This window comes from Saimiri boliviensis, chromosome 2 (assembly GCF_048565385.1).
Source record: "Saimiri boliviensis isolate mSaiBol1 chromosome 2, mSaiBol1.pri, whole genome shotgun sequence".
NCBI classification, from domain to species: Eukaryota; Metazoa; Chordata; class Mammalia; order Primates; family Cebidae; genus Saimiri; species Saimiri boliviensis.
Window position 1 is genome coordinate 122,787,117 of NC_133450.1, and position 18,610 is coordinate 122,805,726.

Below are 18,610 nucleotides of genomic sequence, written 5' to 3' on the forward strand. Positions count from 1 at the left end.
GGCCATGCTATTTAAAGGATTTTGAACCTTTTACTCTCTCCTTTTTTTGCATTAAGCACTTGAGTTATTTTATCTTCCTTTAGTATGTGAGGAAAACATAGTTATTAATGTTTTTGGTTTTTACTCCTGTTACTGACTCAACTGGACTAAATTGCCACTGAGCCCCAAAAAATGAGTTCTGATAACTTTTGTATTTCACAATTATAAACAATGCTCTAACCATTGTCAGCTGGCTTTCAAATTTATTACATTGTCTTAAATAGGAATAGGAAAAAATATGATGGCAATCTCTCATCATTACCTGAAAGAAACACAATTTTCATTAATATTTTTATATTCAAAGGATCACATAATACACATAATACACAGACTTCCACATAATCATTTTAGCAGTAAGTACATGAAGAAAACTGGCTTCGGATTTAAACAAACTAAACAGACTTAGAAAGTTTAAAAATTATGTGCTCTGATAGGAAACAAATGAATTCTTATAGTATTCTGATTTTTCTATCTTTGCATTTTAAGTCATTTCACACTTGCAGAAAAGCAAACTCTTGGGGAGAAAAGGAGGAGAGGTTACTAGAAACAGAGAAAACAGGGACTAAAGAATTGACTTTTCCTCTCCATGGCCTGCATCATTGTTAAGGCTGTAGCTTTGTAATCTTGAAGAATCCAGTAGACATCCAGTTTTCTGGAAGCATCATGGTAGCTGAGCTGTCAAGTACCATCATTTCTTTCCATGCTGCAAAAAGTTAAAAGCACAGTTACTAGAAAGATCTAAACCTTATCCTTCTTGCTGATACCTCCACCCATCCTCACCTGCTAATAGAACCCTGGGATATTTTCAAATAGCACACAGAAACATTGATAATAACCTGGCCTTCTCCTGAGTGATTCAGAGTGAATTTAGAGGAATATTACATGATGATCCCATGATGGTCAGTTTTTATAGAATTTAACAGTGGAAAGAAGTGTTCTTAAGATGGCTCTCATTTGAATTCTATTTCAAGGGGACTCAAATCTTTCGGCTTTGGTGCCCTCTGGCTATTTGAACCCTAGTTCCTCTATATGAGTGTTTTAGCAGTATGCATTTCATTTGGTTCTTAGTTACTTTGGCACTTATGTAGCCAAAGACGCTATGATATTATGGTACTTTCTACCATGTTATTCATTATCTCAGTTGCAGAGATTCAGCTTCCTTTTTTACTATTAAGTTCTAAAAAATTCCTTGTTGTGTTCCTTTCCTGGGTTTATCTTTTCATTATCATCAATTTATGAACTCAATTTTTAAGAAGTATTAAACAGGCAAATATAAATAGCTAAGAAAACCAAAATACATTTTAGAGCACATTCATAAAAATTACCAGTTTAGATACAGTGAATGTCCCTGGAAATATCTTTAAGTTTTTTCTTTTATAATATAATCTATTTCTAATTTTATGTGCGGAAACTTCCCAGTATTAAGCACAGAATCTATTTAGGAATATCTAAGTTGGAGTAGGAATTTGTCAGTGCTAACATTGCAGCCCCACGGGGCTTCTTAATGTTGGAATTTCTCCAGGCTTGATTATAGCTGAAGGAAGTTGAAAGGGAATTTTTAAAATTTTTTTAGCTTGTTTTTACATGGCTGTAAATTCTCTAGGTCATCTTACAGGATTAGGAAGAAAACATTGTGAGAAACAAGTTTTGGGTTTTGCTCAGGTTTGCTTGTCAACATTGCTTCACTTTTCCTTAGCTGTTCTCTAAGTACCGATACCTTTCAAATGGACTCAGATCATATTCCTTATCTTTGAGCAGAATATTTTGAACAGAAAATTAAGCCATTTTTATTTATACACCTAATTCAGTAGGTGTACAAATAAAAGGACAAATCCTCACAATAATACAACTACAATAAAAATTACTCCATTTGATTTATATTTTCTGGAATTGAGAAGAGAAAAACATTACCTCTTACATTGTTTACAGTAGGTAGCCCTCAAAAGAAAATCACTTATCCCTACTATGCCCGGTGGTCCTCATAACAAGTTAGGACACTGAAAATTAAGAATTCTAAGCAACAAGCATGGAAAATAGAGTCCTCATACCTGACCTTTTTCTCTATCTTCCTTACTCAATCCTGTGGAACAACTGCTGGGGCCTCAGAGAATATAATGTCAGGTATGTTGATTGTTTCCGTAAATTTAAAGAGGCTACAGAATAAGCTTTATACTTTCTCCCTTTTGATCCTTCTGTCAGTCATGCTGGTGAAGAAGAGTCCTTTTAGAAACTGCTCCTGAATCAGTGTCACCTGAGGTGGGGAAAATTAGAATTTTTTTTTTTTTTTTTTAGTTTTGTTTTTGTAGCTTCAAAAAATCAAGGGCAAACAAATTTAATCATAATTATTAGTGTACTTATGCCCCCTCCATATGTGGTAACTCAACTGAAGAAACAGTTAAACTTGGTTATTTAGGTTTCTGGATTTTAAGCTGGCTATTCCAAATACAAAGTTGAATTAAAACTTAAAAAAAAAAACTAAAAAACAAAAAAACCCAAAAACTACTGACACCAGTTTGAAAACTTTCGTGGACTAATTATGGACATGATACCCAGGTTGGTCATCTTCCACCAGAACTCAGTTATTGTCAACCTGGCAAGTACTTTGGAAGGTGATTATAAGTCTCAACAAGCATTTCTGCAGCTTCTGGAAGTAATGATCCTCAGATATAATTTCACCATCAAGGATCTGCATGAAAGTTCCTCAGTGAAGTACTAATTGTTATGCTCTTTATAAGCATCAGCCCTTCCCCAGTTTTTTAACCTTGCTTAAAAAAATAAAACAGAGTAACACAAGAAGGAAGATTGTCGTTATAGGAAATAAATCACTACAGATGTCAAATGAGGGAAATCACTTTTCATTGGCATTTGTGAAGTTGTGGCTTAAACCTAATGCTTTACTTTTTCACAACAGGAGCAGATCTCTCCATTTAGACTACTTTTAAACTGCATAGTATGCCAATAAATAATGAAAACATAGTTCCTTACCAGCTGCTTAAAGGTCTTTAAGTTCTGGTAATAAGACATTGAAAACTCTGTCTGGTTCTCTGCAGTCCATCTGCTGTATATTGACAGTTCAGAAACAGATGTCCTGAGCAAACAGGAACACCAAAAAAATTAGTGTTTGCAATATAGAATATTATTTCAGATATTTTTTTAAGACAGAAGAGAAATGAAAAGTTACACATTTTGTTCCCGACTGAAGCTGGGATAACTTATTTCTGATCTATTCTGCTTAGATTGATTATTTCTTTCTCCCTAGTAGCACAGCTCTTGTCAGAAATATTTTCTAACTCCAATTGTATGTTGATAGCTCAGGAAAAAAATAGTATCTATCCTTTTCTGCACTCACCCTAAGGAAAGCCAGTACTTCTGTAACGTGATCTTCAATGACGTGTGACCGAGTCTGATTGTCACATAAAAAATCTAGGATCCTTGCTCTTGTGGTATTCTAACCAAGTTAGTGGAGATTACCAGGCTAAATATGTCCTGAAATTCTTAAAGATGCCTTACCTACTCCCAAGTTCATTGAAGCCTTATTCACAATACCTAAGATAGGGAAGCAACCTAGGTGTCCATCATCAGATGAATGGATAAAGAAAATGTGATTTACATACACAATGAAGTAGTATTCAGCCTTAAAAGAGGGGAGCTTCTGTTATTTACAATAACATGGACTAACCTGAAAGGCATTATACTAAGTGAAATGAGCCAGGCACAGAAAGACAAATACTACATGATCTCACTTACATATGGAATCTAGAAAGGTTGAACTCATATACATAGAGAGTAAAATGATGGTTACCAGAGACTGAGAGGTGGCGGGGAGGGATATGGGAAGGAGAGATGTTTATCAAAGGGTACAAAGTTTCAATAAGACAATAGTAATAAGATTTAGCGATCTATTGCACAGAATGGTGACTAATATAATAATAATGCATCGCATATTTCAGAATTGTGAAAAGAGTTATTTTTTTGGGTTGGGGGGTCATTTTGTTTTGTTGAGACAGGATCTCGCTCTGCTGCCCAGGCTGTAGTGGCACAATCCCGGCTCACTGCAGACTCAACCTCTCTGAGCTTGAGCAGTTCTATTTCAGCTTTCCAAGTAGCTAAGACTAGGTATGCACCACCACATCAGCGAATTTTTGTATTTTTTGTAAAGACAGGGTTTTGCCATGTTGTCCAGGTTCTAAGAGTGGATTTTAAATGTTTTTGCTACATAAAAAATATGTGAGGTGATGGATTTATTAATTAGCCTGATTTAATTATTCCACATTGTAAATATATGGCAAGACATCACGTTGAATTCCATAAATATTTAAAATTAATATTTAATGATTAAAATTTAAGGGGCCGGGTATGGTGGCTCATGCATGTAATCCTAGCACTTTGGGAGGCTGAGGCAGGAGAATCATTTGAACTCAGGAGTTCGAGGCTGCAGTGGTCTGTGATTGCACCACTGCACTCCAGCCTGGGTAACAGAGTGAGGCCCTGTTGCTTTAAAAAATTTTTTTTTCTTAAATGTTTTTAAATGCCTTACTTTTTCACATAAAAGATTCTATACTAGTTGATAGAATTTGAATTATAAACTCTTCTGCCAGAGATCTGATTTTAAGGAATTTTATATTTTTAAATAACATTTACATAATAATACCTATCATAAGTTTTATATCACAAAAATTTATGAGCATTTTGTCACTGTGCTTTATATTTTGAAATTGATATTCAGCTTAAACAGCTTGTCTAATATTACAAAGCTAATGAGTGGCAAATCTGGAATTCAGATCCAGGTCTTCTAATTCTGTATCTTATACCTTACTCCGCTATATCTTACAGCTTGAGATAGACATCAGGTTCAAGTGACAGCTGCTTCATTTATCTATTTTATATATACATATGTATAAAAATATATGTCATATCCTTATTATAGGTCTTATGTAATATGGCTTATTCTTTATTATTAATTTGTCAGTAGGAGACTTGCCTATTAACCTCAGATTTATAAAAGCTTCATCAAAGTTACTTTTATTACTCTGTTCATCAGTTACTAGGTGATATTCTTATATGAAAAGTCTCTATGACATAAGTTCTAGAAGAGTCAGTGAATCATACATTTTGCTATATGACCATCTTAAGGATAAATTGTTAGGTTTTTTCCCTAAATTAAATACCAACTCAGAGAAAGATATTTTCATATGCTAAACATAAAAATGGCATTCTTTTTAACCTGTAATAAAGAATCCCATGATAGATGTAGTACAAAAAATCAGTAAAGTGTGAAATACTCAATAAGTGATACTGGGACAATTTTTAGTTAGGTCCCTACTTTATGTCTTACAGAAAAATAAATTCCAGAGCACGTAAAGGCCCAAGTGTGAAAAACAAAATTTTTAAAGTTTAAGAAGAAAATATAGGATACTATCTTTATGACAATGGAAGAGGGGAAAATTTTAAAAACTAAAGACCAAAAGCTCAGATTATGAATGTAATGACTGATATATTTGACTGCCTGGAAATGACAAACTTTGACATCACAAGACTTCAAAAACAAAATGAATAGACAGGCCAGAACTAGGAGAAGATATTAGCAGCACTTACAACCACTAGAAGATTAGCATCCAGACTGCCTGATAAATATCCCCATATTTAGATGAGAAAAAGAAATGAATGGGCAGTTCCTTGAACAGTGTGGTTCTCCAAGTGTAATCCTCTGACTGCATCACCTGGGAGCTTGTTAGAAGTCCAGATTCTCCGGTCCCCACTTCAGACCCACTCAATCAGAAACACTGGAAGTGGGGCCATGCAGTCTCTGTTTTAACCCACTCACTAAATGATTCTTGTGCATGTTAAAATTTTAGAGCTACTCTGTTAAATGATAAATAATATGAAAAGATTTGGTCTCATCATCAATCAGAGAAGTATAAAACAATGATATACTTTTTCATGTCCATAAGAGTAACTAAAATTTAAAACTTAAGTTTTAACAAGAATATGGAGAAATTGTAGTATTGATATTAGGAACATAAGTTGGTATAAGTTTTGGAGAGCAATTTGAAAATATCAAATAAGGTTGACTATGTACATTTTTTGTTACCAGATATTTGTACTTTCAGGTTACATACCTTAGACAAAAATGCTCACACAAGGCCACAAGAGTCACAAATAAAGGATTTTTATTGCAGCACTATTTGAAATAGTAAATCAAAATAAGTTAAATACTCTTCTAAAAAATGAATGAATGAAAGCCTTTTTGATTATGGGGAGGAGACTTTTTCTTGTTTCCATATTTTTATCTGCATATATAAAAAGGATTCTTCAGTTTTCTCAAAAGTGCTAGAGGAAAGAGTATAATTTTTTATATTAATCATGATGGGCTAGTCTGTGGTGTTGTAACTAAGCCTGAAATACCAGTGGCCTAACCACAAAAATGTGTTTTCCTTTGCATTATATACAGCAGAAATCACTGGAGACCACTGCTCCAAATAGTCCCTCAGAACCAACACTGACAGAAAGGCCAACTTGTTATAGCCTCACTGGTATAACACATGGCTTCCAAGTGCCACAGAAGGGGAAGTGGGATGGGATGACACATGGATTCTCAAATATGTCAGCTGAGTAGTGAATTATGTCACTGTGATAAGATTCATAATAATTACATGACTACAAGCTAACTGCAAAGTAGGCTGAGAAATATAGGTAAGCAAATGGAATACTCTGTCCCATGTTCTCATTACCACTTCACTTGTACCTCAGAAGGATTAGATGGCTTCATGTTAGTAGTTCTTAGGTCAGTATTTTTTAGCAGCCAAAGTTTTAGAAGGGAAGGGATTGAGTGGCATGATTCAAATACCAAACTCCACCTTGAACCTTCAAAAGCAACTTGATCTTACAGTATGCCTTTATTTTCCCCTCGATCACGTGATATAAAAATGAATGTTGAATCTGATTGTTTGCTACAAGCTTTTCTGTCCAGAATGTGAAAGGTCAAAATACCATCTCAATCATCACTAAGTTTGTAGCATTGTTGTGCTTCCATAGCCAAAGGTTCAGAAAAACCATCTTAATAAATTTCTGATTATGAAAATGGGATGATGATATGCAAGGTGGGCTCACTTGCTGGGAATAACCAAGGATATTTTACCAAAAATTCTCCAAAATAGTTTACTGGAATGTGTTAGACATATAAATCAAACGAGTTCAAAGATTCCTTTTTAATATCTTTTTGCAAAAATGGAAGTGAGAAAGAGGTCTTTATGTTTTCAGGCAAGATATTCAACTGCAATAAAATGAAATTATAAGCTACCTCATACAATTTCCCCTAAATTTGAAACCAAACTTTTCTTTGAGAACTTCTCCAACTCAAGAAAGTAAAGACTTTTAAGTCTACGGATATTGCTTGTCATTTAAATTTCACTTCAAATCATCAGATATGTTTGCCAAATGTGTGAAGCTCTGTTAAAAATTAGAGTTTTTATTGTAGTAAAATACACATAAAAGTTACCATTAGTGATGCTTAGTACATTCACTGTATTGTACAACTACCACCTCAATCTAGTTTCAAAACCTCTTCACCCCAAAAGGAAAACTGAGCACACTTTAAGCAGTCATCTGCCTCTGGGAAACACTAAGCTGCTTTCTGTCCATAGGGATTTGCCTGTTGGGGATATTTAATATAAATGAAATCACATGATATGTGTCTGGCTTCTTTCCCTTGGCACAATGTTTTCAAGGTTCATCCATTTTGTAGCATGTATCAATCAATATTCCATGTCTTTTATGGCTGAATGAGAAATTATAATTTTTAAAGTTTTTACAGTTGGTCTTTTCTCTGGTGCTCCAAAAATAGAATACTATTATCATTTATTTTATAAATTCAGCCAAAGTTATTTCTTTTTGACAACCAATGAATTTCAACATAGAACAGAAAACTTTCAGTTCTTATCATTTAAATCTTCACAAAGCAAATCAAATAATCTGATGTTTAAAATACTTGCCACATGATACTCTTGCCTGATAATCAAGCAAGGTTAGGGTCTTCTCCTAAACCAGTGAGCATTGTTTTAGAAGCCAATAATTAGCAGTGAATGACACAGTGTATCCAAAACCGGAAATCTTGATGGTGAACCCAAGCCTTGCTGGACTGAAATGCCATCACAATATACCTGGGTAATTTTTTCTGGTTTGCTTTACATAATTTTGTTATTATCAGCTTCATGCTACTTTCCAGATTTTTTCTTCTGTGTGTTGTACCACATATGGCAATCAAAACAGTAATTGAACAGTTACAAGTTTTCAAAAAAATTAGGACACTGAGTTTGATCTTTTTGAAAACTTTTTTTTTTAATTGACACAGAGTCTCACTCTGTCACCCAGGCTGGAGTCCAGTGGCGCAATCTCAGCTCACTACAACCTCCGCCTCCCGGGTTCAAACTATTCTCCTGCCTCAGCCTCTTAAGTAGCTGGGACTACAGATATGTGCAACCATGCCCAGCTAATTTTTGTGTTTCTAGTAGAGATGGGATTTTACCATGTTGGCCAGGATGGTCTCAATCTCTTGATCTCACGATACGCCCGCCTCGGCCTCCCAAAGTGCTGGGTTTACAGGCGTGAACCATCGCGCCAACCTCTTTTTCAAAACTTTTTTTTTGGACGTCTTCTAAGTCACCTCTTCAATGTTTCTTCTGTGTTCTGGAATTTATTCTGTATTCTTTTGTCCAGTATGTTTAAAATTTGAAAGTTACGTAGAATCCAAGGTTTCTCCAACAGTAGGAGATGTGTTTCTTAGTGATGAAAAGTGATCTTTTTATTACATTTTCTCAGACATGGCTCATAATAATAGATATTTTATTATTATAACCTTCTCTGAATTTATTATGATTGTTATTGTTGTGATTAAGTGAGTGATGTTAATAATATTGGACAATAGTTCATGCCTACTATCTCACCACTTTGAGAGGCAGGAGGATCACTTGTGGCCAGGCAGGAATTCAAGACCAGCCTAGGCAATAACAAGACCCTGACACTACAAAAAATAAATTAAAAAGTTAGCTGGGTGTGGTGGCATGCACCTGTAGCCCAAACTACTTGGGAGGCTGAGGTGGGATGATCATCTGAGCCCAGGAGTTTGAGGCTGCAGTGAGCTATGATTACGCTACTGCACTTCAGTCTGGGCAACAGAGTGAGATTCTCTTTAAAGAAAAAAATTTCTTTGACCAAAAAATAGGAACCATATTTAAGACAGATTAAAGTAGGGGGACATCGGAGGTAGGAAAACCAGCTAGACATTTTAGAAATTTAAGTGTCATTAAAAGTCCCTTAAGGGCAAGAACTGTGCTGGTGGTGTGTTACTCACCTATGTTGTATTGTTCACTCTTTGTATGATTTGTGATATATGGTATAGGTTCTTAGTTATTTTATGCCATTTGTGGAACACAGCAGAAAACAAAAGTAATAGATAAGCAAAGAATTATTCTTATTGTTGAAAGACAGCTGAAGACCTACACTACTGTGGTGGCAGTGAAAAATCAAAAGACTGGAAGAAGATGGGGCAGAGAGTTAGAGGGCTAAATAAAGGAATAAATAAAATATGGAATGCACCAAGAGAGTTAAACAGACTCCAAAACTGAACACTGTGGAAACTAGAAAAAAGAAGGTGATGATAAGTAGCAGTTAAGAAGGGAATGTGTGTTTGTTTTCTTTGAGGGGAGAGCTACACTCAGGGTATAGCTGGTATTACTAGGTATTGGAGCAAAAACTAATTGGAAAATACCTGTAGGCCATAGGATATATATAGATATATATAGATATAGATAGATAGATAGATAGATAGATAGATAGATAGATAGATAGATAGATATAGATAGATAGATATAGATATTTTTTTTTTTCAGAGCTAGCTGAGGTTTTATTTTGGACCAAAAGAAAAAGCAATTGAATTGTTTTGCAGCTGGAGGCATGGGCAAGGGGGGCGGTCCCCAGGCAGTAAACTCCACGGCGGGTGGGGTGAGGGCTAGGGCTGAGCCTCAGTTGTGTCTCCTGTTCCCTGTGCTCCCTTGCACAGGGGCCTCCCTCCAGGGCTCTGGAGCAGCCTCAGGAGGGGCAGGCTGGGAGGGGCCACTGCAGCTTTTCACTTAGGCAAGAAGTCAGAAGACTTGGATACCAGCTTCCCATCGGACACCAGCTTCCTGTTGCGGGTCTCAGTCTTCTTCACGACCATAGCCCTGGTGATGCTGGTGGTGCTGGTGCAGCTGTTGCAGCTGAACGAGCTGGAGCCTGCGCTAGAGCCAGAGCTGGAGCCCAGGCTGTAGCTGAGGCCGGGGCTTGTGAGGACCCCATAAGGCCAATGGGTTTTAAAAATGTAAATTTGGGAGGTATTTTCATGTGATTGGTTAAATCATTACGTGGATGGATTCTAAGATTAAACTTTTGTGGATGTCTTCTAATGAGACTAAGAATAGGCTTGATTATGTCATTTTAGGTTTTTTCAAAAACCGAATCTCTGTTTAAATTGTGCTTTATTAAGTAAGAATAAATTCTACCAGGAATGCCAATGATCTGTCCACATTCTTCATTGCAGTGGAGTTTTGCTTGAATTAGGCTACCAGAATTTTACTATGGATATTTTTATTATAATAGGATTTGTGGCACATTTGACGCCATTATAGCAAACTCAGTTTAGAAAAAAGTTACAAAGAGGAAGGCAAAAATTATTTTAAAGGGCACATTTATAGACAAAATGATATGGTTGCAGGACAATAGCAATAGAAAATCTTATAGGTAGATTCTCTATATAGCAGCCACTGTTGCAAACCAACAAGTAATTACATCTGTAATGTCTGGAAGGAGTTATTGGTTTTACTTCAGTGTTTTTAACCTCAGTTCCATTCACAGGTAACAGCACCACCAGTCACATGTCCTAAATATTTGAAAATTAGAAAAGGATTCTAGAAATTACTCATTTTATAGTTGTATGGAAAATTTGCCATAAAACTGAAAATCTCCTAGCCAGTTAATGGTCAGACAAAGACTAATAAAGTTTCTCTTGACTCCTAGTCCAGTATTTGTCCTGTAACTACTGTAAAACTCTCCTTCTTTAAATGTGATTAAAAATGAGAAGCTTTTGTCTGAGTATTGGTCTATAATTTTATTTATGCCTGTGATATAAGAATAGGGAAGTACCATTTTATTGAATTTTTGCATGCAATAAATTTATTCAAACAACCTAATTGTATTATTTTAGTGATGAGAAAAAATGCCTAGATTTTGTTTTATTTGGCAAATGATTCATCTGTTTTAAATTTAAACAGTAATTAACTTTTAGGGAGATGTTAGTAAATTTTGTTTGGGGAAAAATGAGTGTTTTTTTTAAAATTATCTTTTTAATCCTTTTTAAACAGCAAGAAGTTGAGAAGTTTACAGACCTAGAGAAACTCTACCTCTACCTTCAGCTGCCTTCTGGTCTCAGCAATGGAGAGAAAAGGTATATATATTCTTGGTTTTATATAATTATGTTGTTTATAGGAAGTCCCTACGATATATGTGAGGGGTATGTATGTTGTGGTTGTTACAGTTTTTACAGTATTCCTAAAATCATTAGAAAACATGATGGCAAAACAACACATCATTTTAGTCTTTGATGATATTTGGTTAAGTATTTACTTGCAGTTTTTGCTAATTTTATTTTTGCAACTGGGTAGATGCTATGACATGCAGTTTGGGTTTTGTTTCATAGATGAATGAATATGTTTATGCATATGTGAGGGATTGTGAAAACTGAACAGAAAACCAAAGAATAAACAGATAGGTATTGTAAGGAATAAGGTATGAGTCTTTTTAGGTACCATCAGGTAAACATATCAAAGAATATAAAACAGAAAATAAAGTGAAATTGCCTTATGAAACATTAATTCATGATAAATGGAAGGTGTGTTAAGTGCTTGGGGTATTACCATAGTTTCATCATTAAAAAATTTAGAAAATGTGGAGAGAAGTTGTTCATTCAGTCATTCTATTTTTTTTAAGTTTCCTTAACCTTTTAAGTATTTCTCAGAATTCATTTTATTCATATAAATTGTGCTTACTGCTCTATTTTTTTAAACTGTGTGTAGAAATAAATGAAATGAAAATTTTATAACTGTTTTAATCATATTATATCCTAGACACTTACTCAGTGTTTTATTTGAAATTCAATAAAGTATTCTTATAGATAGCTGAGATAGATGTCAGAACCAGTAGAGTAGCTTCTCTTGTGCTACGTTTGGTGTCATTTCATGGTATTTATTTACAAATAATACTTCCATATAATAAAAGTTTACATTTACAGGCGTCCCCAAACTACGGCCCACATGCGGCCCCCTGAGGCCATTTATCCGCCCCCCCCCCCCCCCCGCCACACTTCAGAAAGGGGCACCTCTTTCGGTGGTGGTCAGTGAGAGGAGCACAGTATGTGGCGGCCCTCCAACAGTCTGAGGGACAGTGAACTGGCCCCCTGTGTAAAAAGTTTGGGGACTCCTGGTTTACAATGTTTAATGGATCAGTCAGCCTGGGGCAGGGGGCATGGCTATAGGAAGGATTGTAGGAGGAAATTCATCTGTTGCGGATCTCTCAGATGTGAATTCCATTCTGGAGCATATTGTGGTTTAGTAAGATTTCTGAGAAGTTATTAATTTTTGTTTTAAAGTTTGATGATTTATTTGGTAAGTGTAGGCAAATGAACAGACAAGTGCATGAGCAAATATCCACTTAAAGGTGATTTTGACCAAAACAAATACTTTGTCAGTGCTCCATCACCTGCAAGGGGAGGGATGGAGCAGGGCAGTAACTTCAGTCTTAAACTAGTTGTAGAAGACAGCTCACAGCCACAGGTGGACAATTATCTACTTGATATCCTAAGTTTGGTTTGGTCATTTATAGTATATTTGCACACAGTTCTTTAGTGGAACTTTTAGGCCTAGCTCAAAAATTATCAGTGAATTGCTATCTGGTCAGCTAAAACATGTTTTCATTCTATTAGTGATCAGAATGCCATGTCATCTAGTCGGGCACAACAAATGCACGCCTTTTCCTGGATTCGGAATACCCTAGAGGAACATCCTGAGACTTCACTGCCCAAACAGGAAGTCTATGATGAGTACAAGTAAGTAATATGTGTAACATGGCATGCTGATGTGTTAAAGAAGTGAAATACTTGGCCATAGTTTTATTATTGGTGAATATAAAGCTGGTATATGGGAATTACACTTAGAACTATCTTAAGATTCATTCTAGCTCTAAGGTTCTATAGTAGTATGTGTAATAAAGGGCAGGATTAATGAATAAAAGGATTTCTGTAGAGTTCTTCAGGACAGGAGGGAGGTCAGAGATTACAAGGACAGTGATGTAGGATTGGTGAATAAAAGGATTCCTGTAGAATTCTTAAGGATGATAGGAAGTATGTATCTGGTGTTAGAGAGTGGCAGGCAATAAGTAAGTCAATACAGAAGAAAAAACTAAAACATGATTTTTTACTTGGACTTTTTAAAGGCCCTTTTCATGAATCTAAAACTCTTCTAATTCTCCATACTAAAGAATATTGTATATTATTTATTCAAGGACCAGAGAGTTCAGTGACCTGCACATATTAGATACTCAAATAAATGTGGTTGTACATACAATTTATTTAAATACAGGAAATTAAAGTATAGAGGCTGATGAGCCCTTCTGGTTAGAAAAAGTTTAATAGGTGCTAAATATAGTTTAGTTTAACATTTTTATAATTGATCTGGAAGGAGGAATTTTTTTCTGGCAGAGCAAATAAAATCAAATTTGGGGGCACATTGAAATGTAAAACCAACAGGCATTAATGTTTTGTACTTACATATTTGGGGAGAAAAGTGTCAAATAAGTGCTGTTGCTCACCAGTGTAAGGTAATGCAAAGGAATTGTACTTATGGAGATTATTGGTATCTACTGAAAATTCTTACTACCTTACCAAAAGAAACATAATGGAGCTAGAGAGAAGTCTAGATAAATGTATCTGAAATGATCAAATGAACAAAGTTAAACTGACGAACTCTAGATTTATTTTCTCTTTATAAAGATTAAAACTGAGAGCGAATATCATCCAACTTGTTCTTTCATTCAGGCTACAACTATCCATTGAATACCCATATGCCAGACCCTGTGATAAATTCTAAGGAACAGTTATAAGACAGACACAGCCCTTGCCCTTATTAAGCATATATACATATACTTAGAGTAAGCAGGAATTCTTCATTAAATTCAAGTTAGTTAAAATTGAACACTCTGAAACTTCAAAGAAGCAAATTTAAATTCAGTAAAAGGTTACAGAAATCAGGTAAACTTGTGTGATATGTTGAAACTCTGGATTGACGATCAAGAGAATAGATTCTGTCATTAAACTTATATGATGTAGACAATTATTTTAACCACTCTTTGTCAGTTGGTTCATCTATAAAATGAAGCAGTTGAAGATGTATGAGGTTTTTTTTTTTTTTTTTTTGGTTTTGTTTTGTTTTTTGAGACAGTTTTTTTTTTTTTTTTTTTTGGTGGACAGCATCACCGGAAAACTTTTATTTTAACCCAGGGCTGGGAAGGCTGAAGCTTCAATCCTGCTGCTTGGTTCGGGAGGCCTCCGCATTGGCTCGGAGCACAGCCCCTGGGGATGGATACGGCCGCTGCTGGAAGAGGGGCCCGGCTGCTGTTGTGTCAGCACCGGTCTTGGCCTCATTCCGCTTGGGGAGTCCCGTTGACCACGTGCCCCGGGGGGCATCTGAGTATGAGCTAGGGTCCATGGGGTCTAACTCTTCATCCTTTCGGCTTACTGCCTTCTTGCTCTTGGGGTAGGGAGCCAGCTCCTCCCGGCGATGGTGGCGCCGTTCTTTGCCCTCTTCCCGGTCTGCCTTGTCATACCCGCGGTCCCGATCCCGTTCCCTGTCTCGCTCTCTCTCTCTTTCTACCTTGTCGTAGCCACGCTCTCGATCCTTGTCAGATTTGTTGTGGCCCCGGTCTGACTTGTCATGGCTCCTGTCTGGTTTCTCATGGCCACGGTCTGACTTGTCATGGCCCCTGTCCGACTTGTCATGGCTCCGGTCCAACTTCTCTTCAGCATCTGCATTACTGTTTCTGAGCTTCTTGGCAGATTTAGTGACCACAGAGTTGGGGTCATGTGGGGAGAGCCAGGATACGAGGTCTGTGTCCGCATTCCAGTAGTAAGGGAGCCCACAGGAAGGGTCGAACACTTTATACCAGCTTGGAGGTAGGCCCTCCAACCTGGTGGCCTCGTAGTCCACAGGATCATCGTCATAGTCCTCAGCAATGATCTCTTCCTCTGGTTCAGGCTCCAGATGTTTGAGGATGCCTCTCTTGGCCAAGCGGGTCTGCAGCGCAACGGGCAGCGGCATAGCTGGTAGCAGACAGACCTAAGAACAGAAGGACAAACTGATAAGCAGCTCGGATAAGGATTCATATCTGGATCCTGTAAAGGAGCGCCTCCCCTCAACATGTACACATCTGACTCCCATCTATTCAATTGAAACAGCAGTTGGGTCTTGAGACAGGGTTTAACTCTGTCACCCAGGCTGGAGAGCAATGGCACGATCATGGCTCACTAACAGCTTTAACTCCCACCTCCAACGCCCAGGCTCAAGCGATCCTCCTACCTCTGCCCTCCAAGTAGCTAGTACTACAGGCCCACACCACTATGCCTGGCTAATTTTTGTGGGTTTTTTTGTTTTTTTCTGGTTTTGTTTTTAGAGAGAGTTTTACCATTGCCCAAAGTTTCTTTTAGCTCTAAAATTGTAAAAGTTGTTTGAAGTAGAAAATGTTAAAGGACTAATTATCCAAAGATGTCTTGCTGGTTTTCCAAAAGGCACATTTGGCAAATAAATGTATGACATTTCCATAATGGACTAATAAGGGAACTCAAGATACTCATATATTTTTGAAGTAATGACTTTCCTCTGCACCACCCTTCATACTACCTTGGAGATAGTATGCTGCATTTGTGGAAGCGTGATCCTGGGCCATGAAAGCAGTACTTACATTCCTAAATTCTGCCTTGGGCAAGATATGGTTGTTTTCCTACAATATTTGAATTTTTCCTTGAAATATTTTTATGAGATTCCCATAAATCCGTATGATTTTTTTTCTAAAAAAAGTTCAAATATTTTTTACACACAAGAGACCCAAAACATCTCATTGTTTGGGAGCAGTAGTGAGAACTCTAATTTTGAGCAATTAATTTACAGTTCAGTAGAGAACAACAGAGGTAAAAGAAAGTGATTTAGATAGGCTAAAGGCAGAAGTAGGTAAGGGAGACTTTTTATAGTAGCATGAATAGGAAATAAATGCCAGTTCTGTTCATTGAAGAGTTGAAGAGAATTATGCTAATGATAATCAGTAGAGTACTATATACAAAAGATTTGAGTCTGGGCATTTTAGTTCAAAAAAATTCACTAAGAATTTTTCATTTATTAATGATGTATTCCCCGTAGTGTTTCCACATAGTAGGCACTAATTAAATATTAAGAGTGATTAGAATGGAATATGATCCCTGACATTGATAATAAAATTTGTATTGTAACAGACCTTGTAAGTCTTCCATTATGTTCTAGCCTCTGTTTATAGATGAAAACACTGAAACCTAGAGAAGTCAAGTGACTCTTCCAGTATAACAGGACTAGTTAAGGGCAGATCTAAGACAAGAACTCAGATCTTATGAGTGAGTTCATAATAGGTTTAGAAGGTAAGCTTGTTACAGTTGAGTAATATCAAATTGCATGGGTAGAAAACATTGGACAAGTAGTTAGAAATACCGCTAATATTATTTGGCCAGGACTTCCACTTGGTGTGGATAAATAAGGTGCTCAAAGTATAAATTAGTTAACGTATGGTTAGTATACATGCATACAAATAATATGGTTATTGTTAGAGACACAGCATAGTAACATGACATGCACTAGGAAGAAAATATTGGTGTTTCCACAGAATTATATCATGTAGAAGCTTTAAGTTGTTCTGTTATTTGATTGTATATTGCCTAAAACCATTATTTGCCATTTGGGTTTAAATAATTTGAAAGAAATAAAAACAAAATGTAGAAACACTACCAAAAGACAAAATGTAAATTAAAGTATTAGGAAATAGTTAAAAGTTTTAAAATTATGTTATCTAAAGAAAACAAAATAGAATATAGCTATATATTTTAAGAATAAGAGTTTTAAATCACAGGAGACATTTCAGTTAGACACAAAATCATTAGACACTCATTATCCTGTTTAGAGTGCCTACATGAAATTTCCTGAATAAAACAACATAGAATGATCAGTCTTAAACTGATGCTGTTTTCAATATTCACTGAAAGAAATGATATTATTCATATGAGGTATCCCTTTAAGTTATTCATTGTTGTGTATGGACCCTTTCATAATTTCATTGCAGTGTGTTTAGATGTACTGTGAAAATCCTTTTAATAGTCATTAAAAGCAAAATCCCTTTGAAGAAAAAAATGAAGATGTAATCTCAGATAGTAATAATTGGCTTCTTTTAACTGTGTTTTCATGCTAAATTAAGATATTAATAGAAATAAGCTTTAAGGAGTTTTCAGCATGCAAAGACAGTTTAACTTAGAAATGATTTTGAGCTTTTTTATTTGTTGGAACGTTTGACTTCTATTGTTCATATCTTCAGGAAAATTATCATTAATGCAGTTATTTTATACTCTTTTTCTAATTATAAAATGCATATTCATCATGAAAGTTTGAGCAAATAGTTACAAATGGATAAAGAAGAAAAATAGCACCTGAAATCTCACTACCTGAAAATAACCATCTTGCTTTATTTCCTTTTAGTTTTTCTAATGCCTTCTTTAATGTATACATTTTTGTTATTGTTTAACCAAATTTGGCCCCCTGTTGATGCCATTCCCATGTCAGAGGGTGGTTGCAAGTAGCACTGCAGTGAACATCCTTGGCTGTATAAATATCAAAATTGGAATTGCTGGCTAAATAAATGTTTTTTGTTATTTACTTAGTGGATTTCCCTCTGATATATTCTTTCTAGCCTTTTACATGTCCATTTCTTTTTTTTATGTACATGTCCATTTCTTAATTATTATAAATCTTTATATATTAAAGACATCAATATAGAAATGTAAATGTTTTTTCAAGATTGTTGTTTAATTTTAGTTAATTTTTAAATAAGTCTGATCTGTACAGTTTTGTTACAGCTTGTAACATTACTATTATGCTTCAAAAAAAACTTCTCCATGCCACCAGCTGCTAAATACTCACCTAGATATTTTTATTTTTTTATATATAAGCGTTGAGTCTATGTGTGATTTTTTTAGTAAATGCTATTAGATAAGGTACTTATTTTAATTTTTTCTAAATGGTTACCTAATTTTCCCAGCTTTTTTATTGAATAATTTTTCTCTGTTAACACTAATCTATAGTGTACTATCATCTTACTGAAGCCTTCTGGACTTAATTTTCTTCCTTTATGTTCTCTGTTTTTATGATAATACTATACTACTTAGATATATTTATACTACTTAACTATTTCAGTTATTAAATGT

General features: G+C 35.6%; 2 protein-coding genes across 5 annotated transcripts in view; one reads left to right on the top strand and one right to left on the bottom strand.

Annotated features, from left to right (window-relative positions):
• Positions 1–18,610, top strand: part of RFX7 (regulatory factor X7) — a 160,300-nt gene that overhangs the window by 94,377 nt on the left and 47,313 nt on the right. For both annotated transcript variants that reach the window (XM_074394202.1, XM_003935603.4), the window contains exons 4-5: positions 11,433–11,515; positions 13,049–13,171. In XM_074394202.1, the coding sequence (XP_074250303.1) occupies positions 11,433–11,515; positions 13,049–13,171 (206 nt within the window). The remainder of the gene's footprint in view (positions 1–11,432; positions 11,516–13,048; positions 13,172–18,610) is intronic.
• Positions 14,586–18,610, bottom strand: part of LOC101029170 (polyglutamine-binding protein 1-like) — a 143,295-nt gene continuing 139,270 nt past the window's right edge. For all 3 annotated transcript variants that reach the window (XM_074394204.1, XM_074394203.1, XM_003935604.4), the window contains one exon: positions 14,586–15,455. In XM_074394204.1, coding sequence (XP_074250305.1) covers positions 14,640–15,437 — 798 coding nt within the window. In that variant the 5' untranslated portion in view covers positions 15,438–15,455 and the 3' untranslated portion in view covers positions 14,586–14,639. The remainder of the gene's footprint in view (positions 15,456–18,610) is intronic.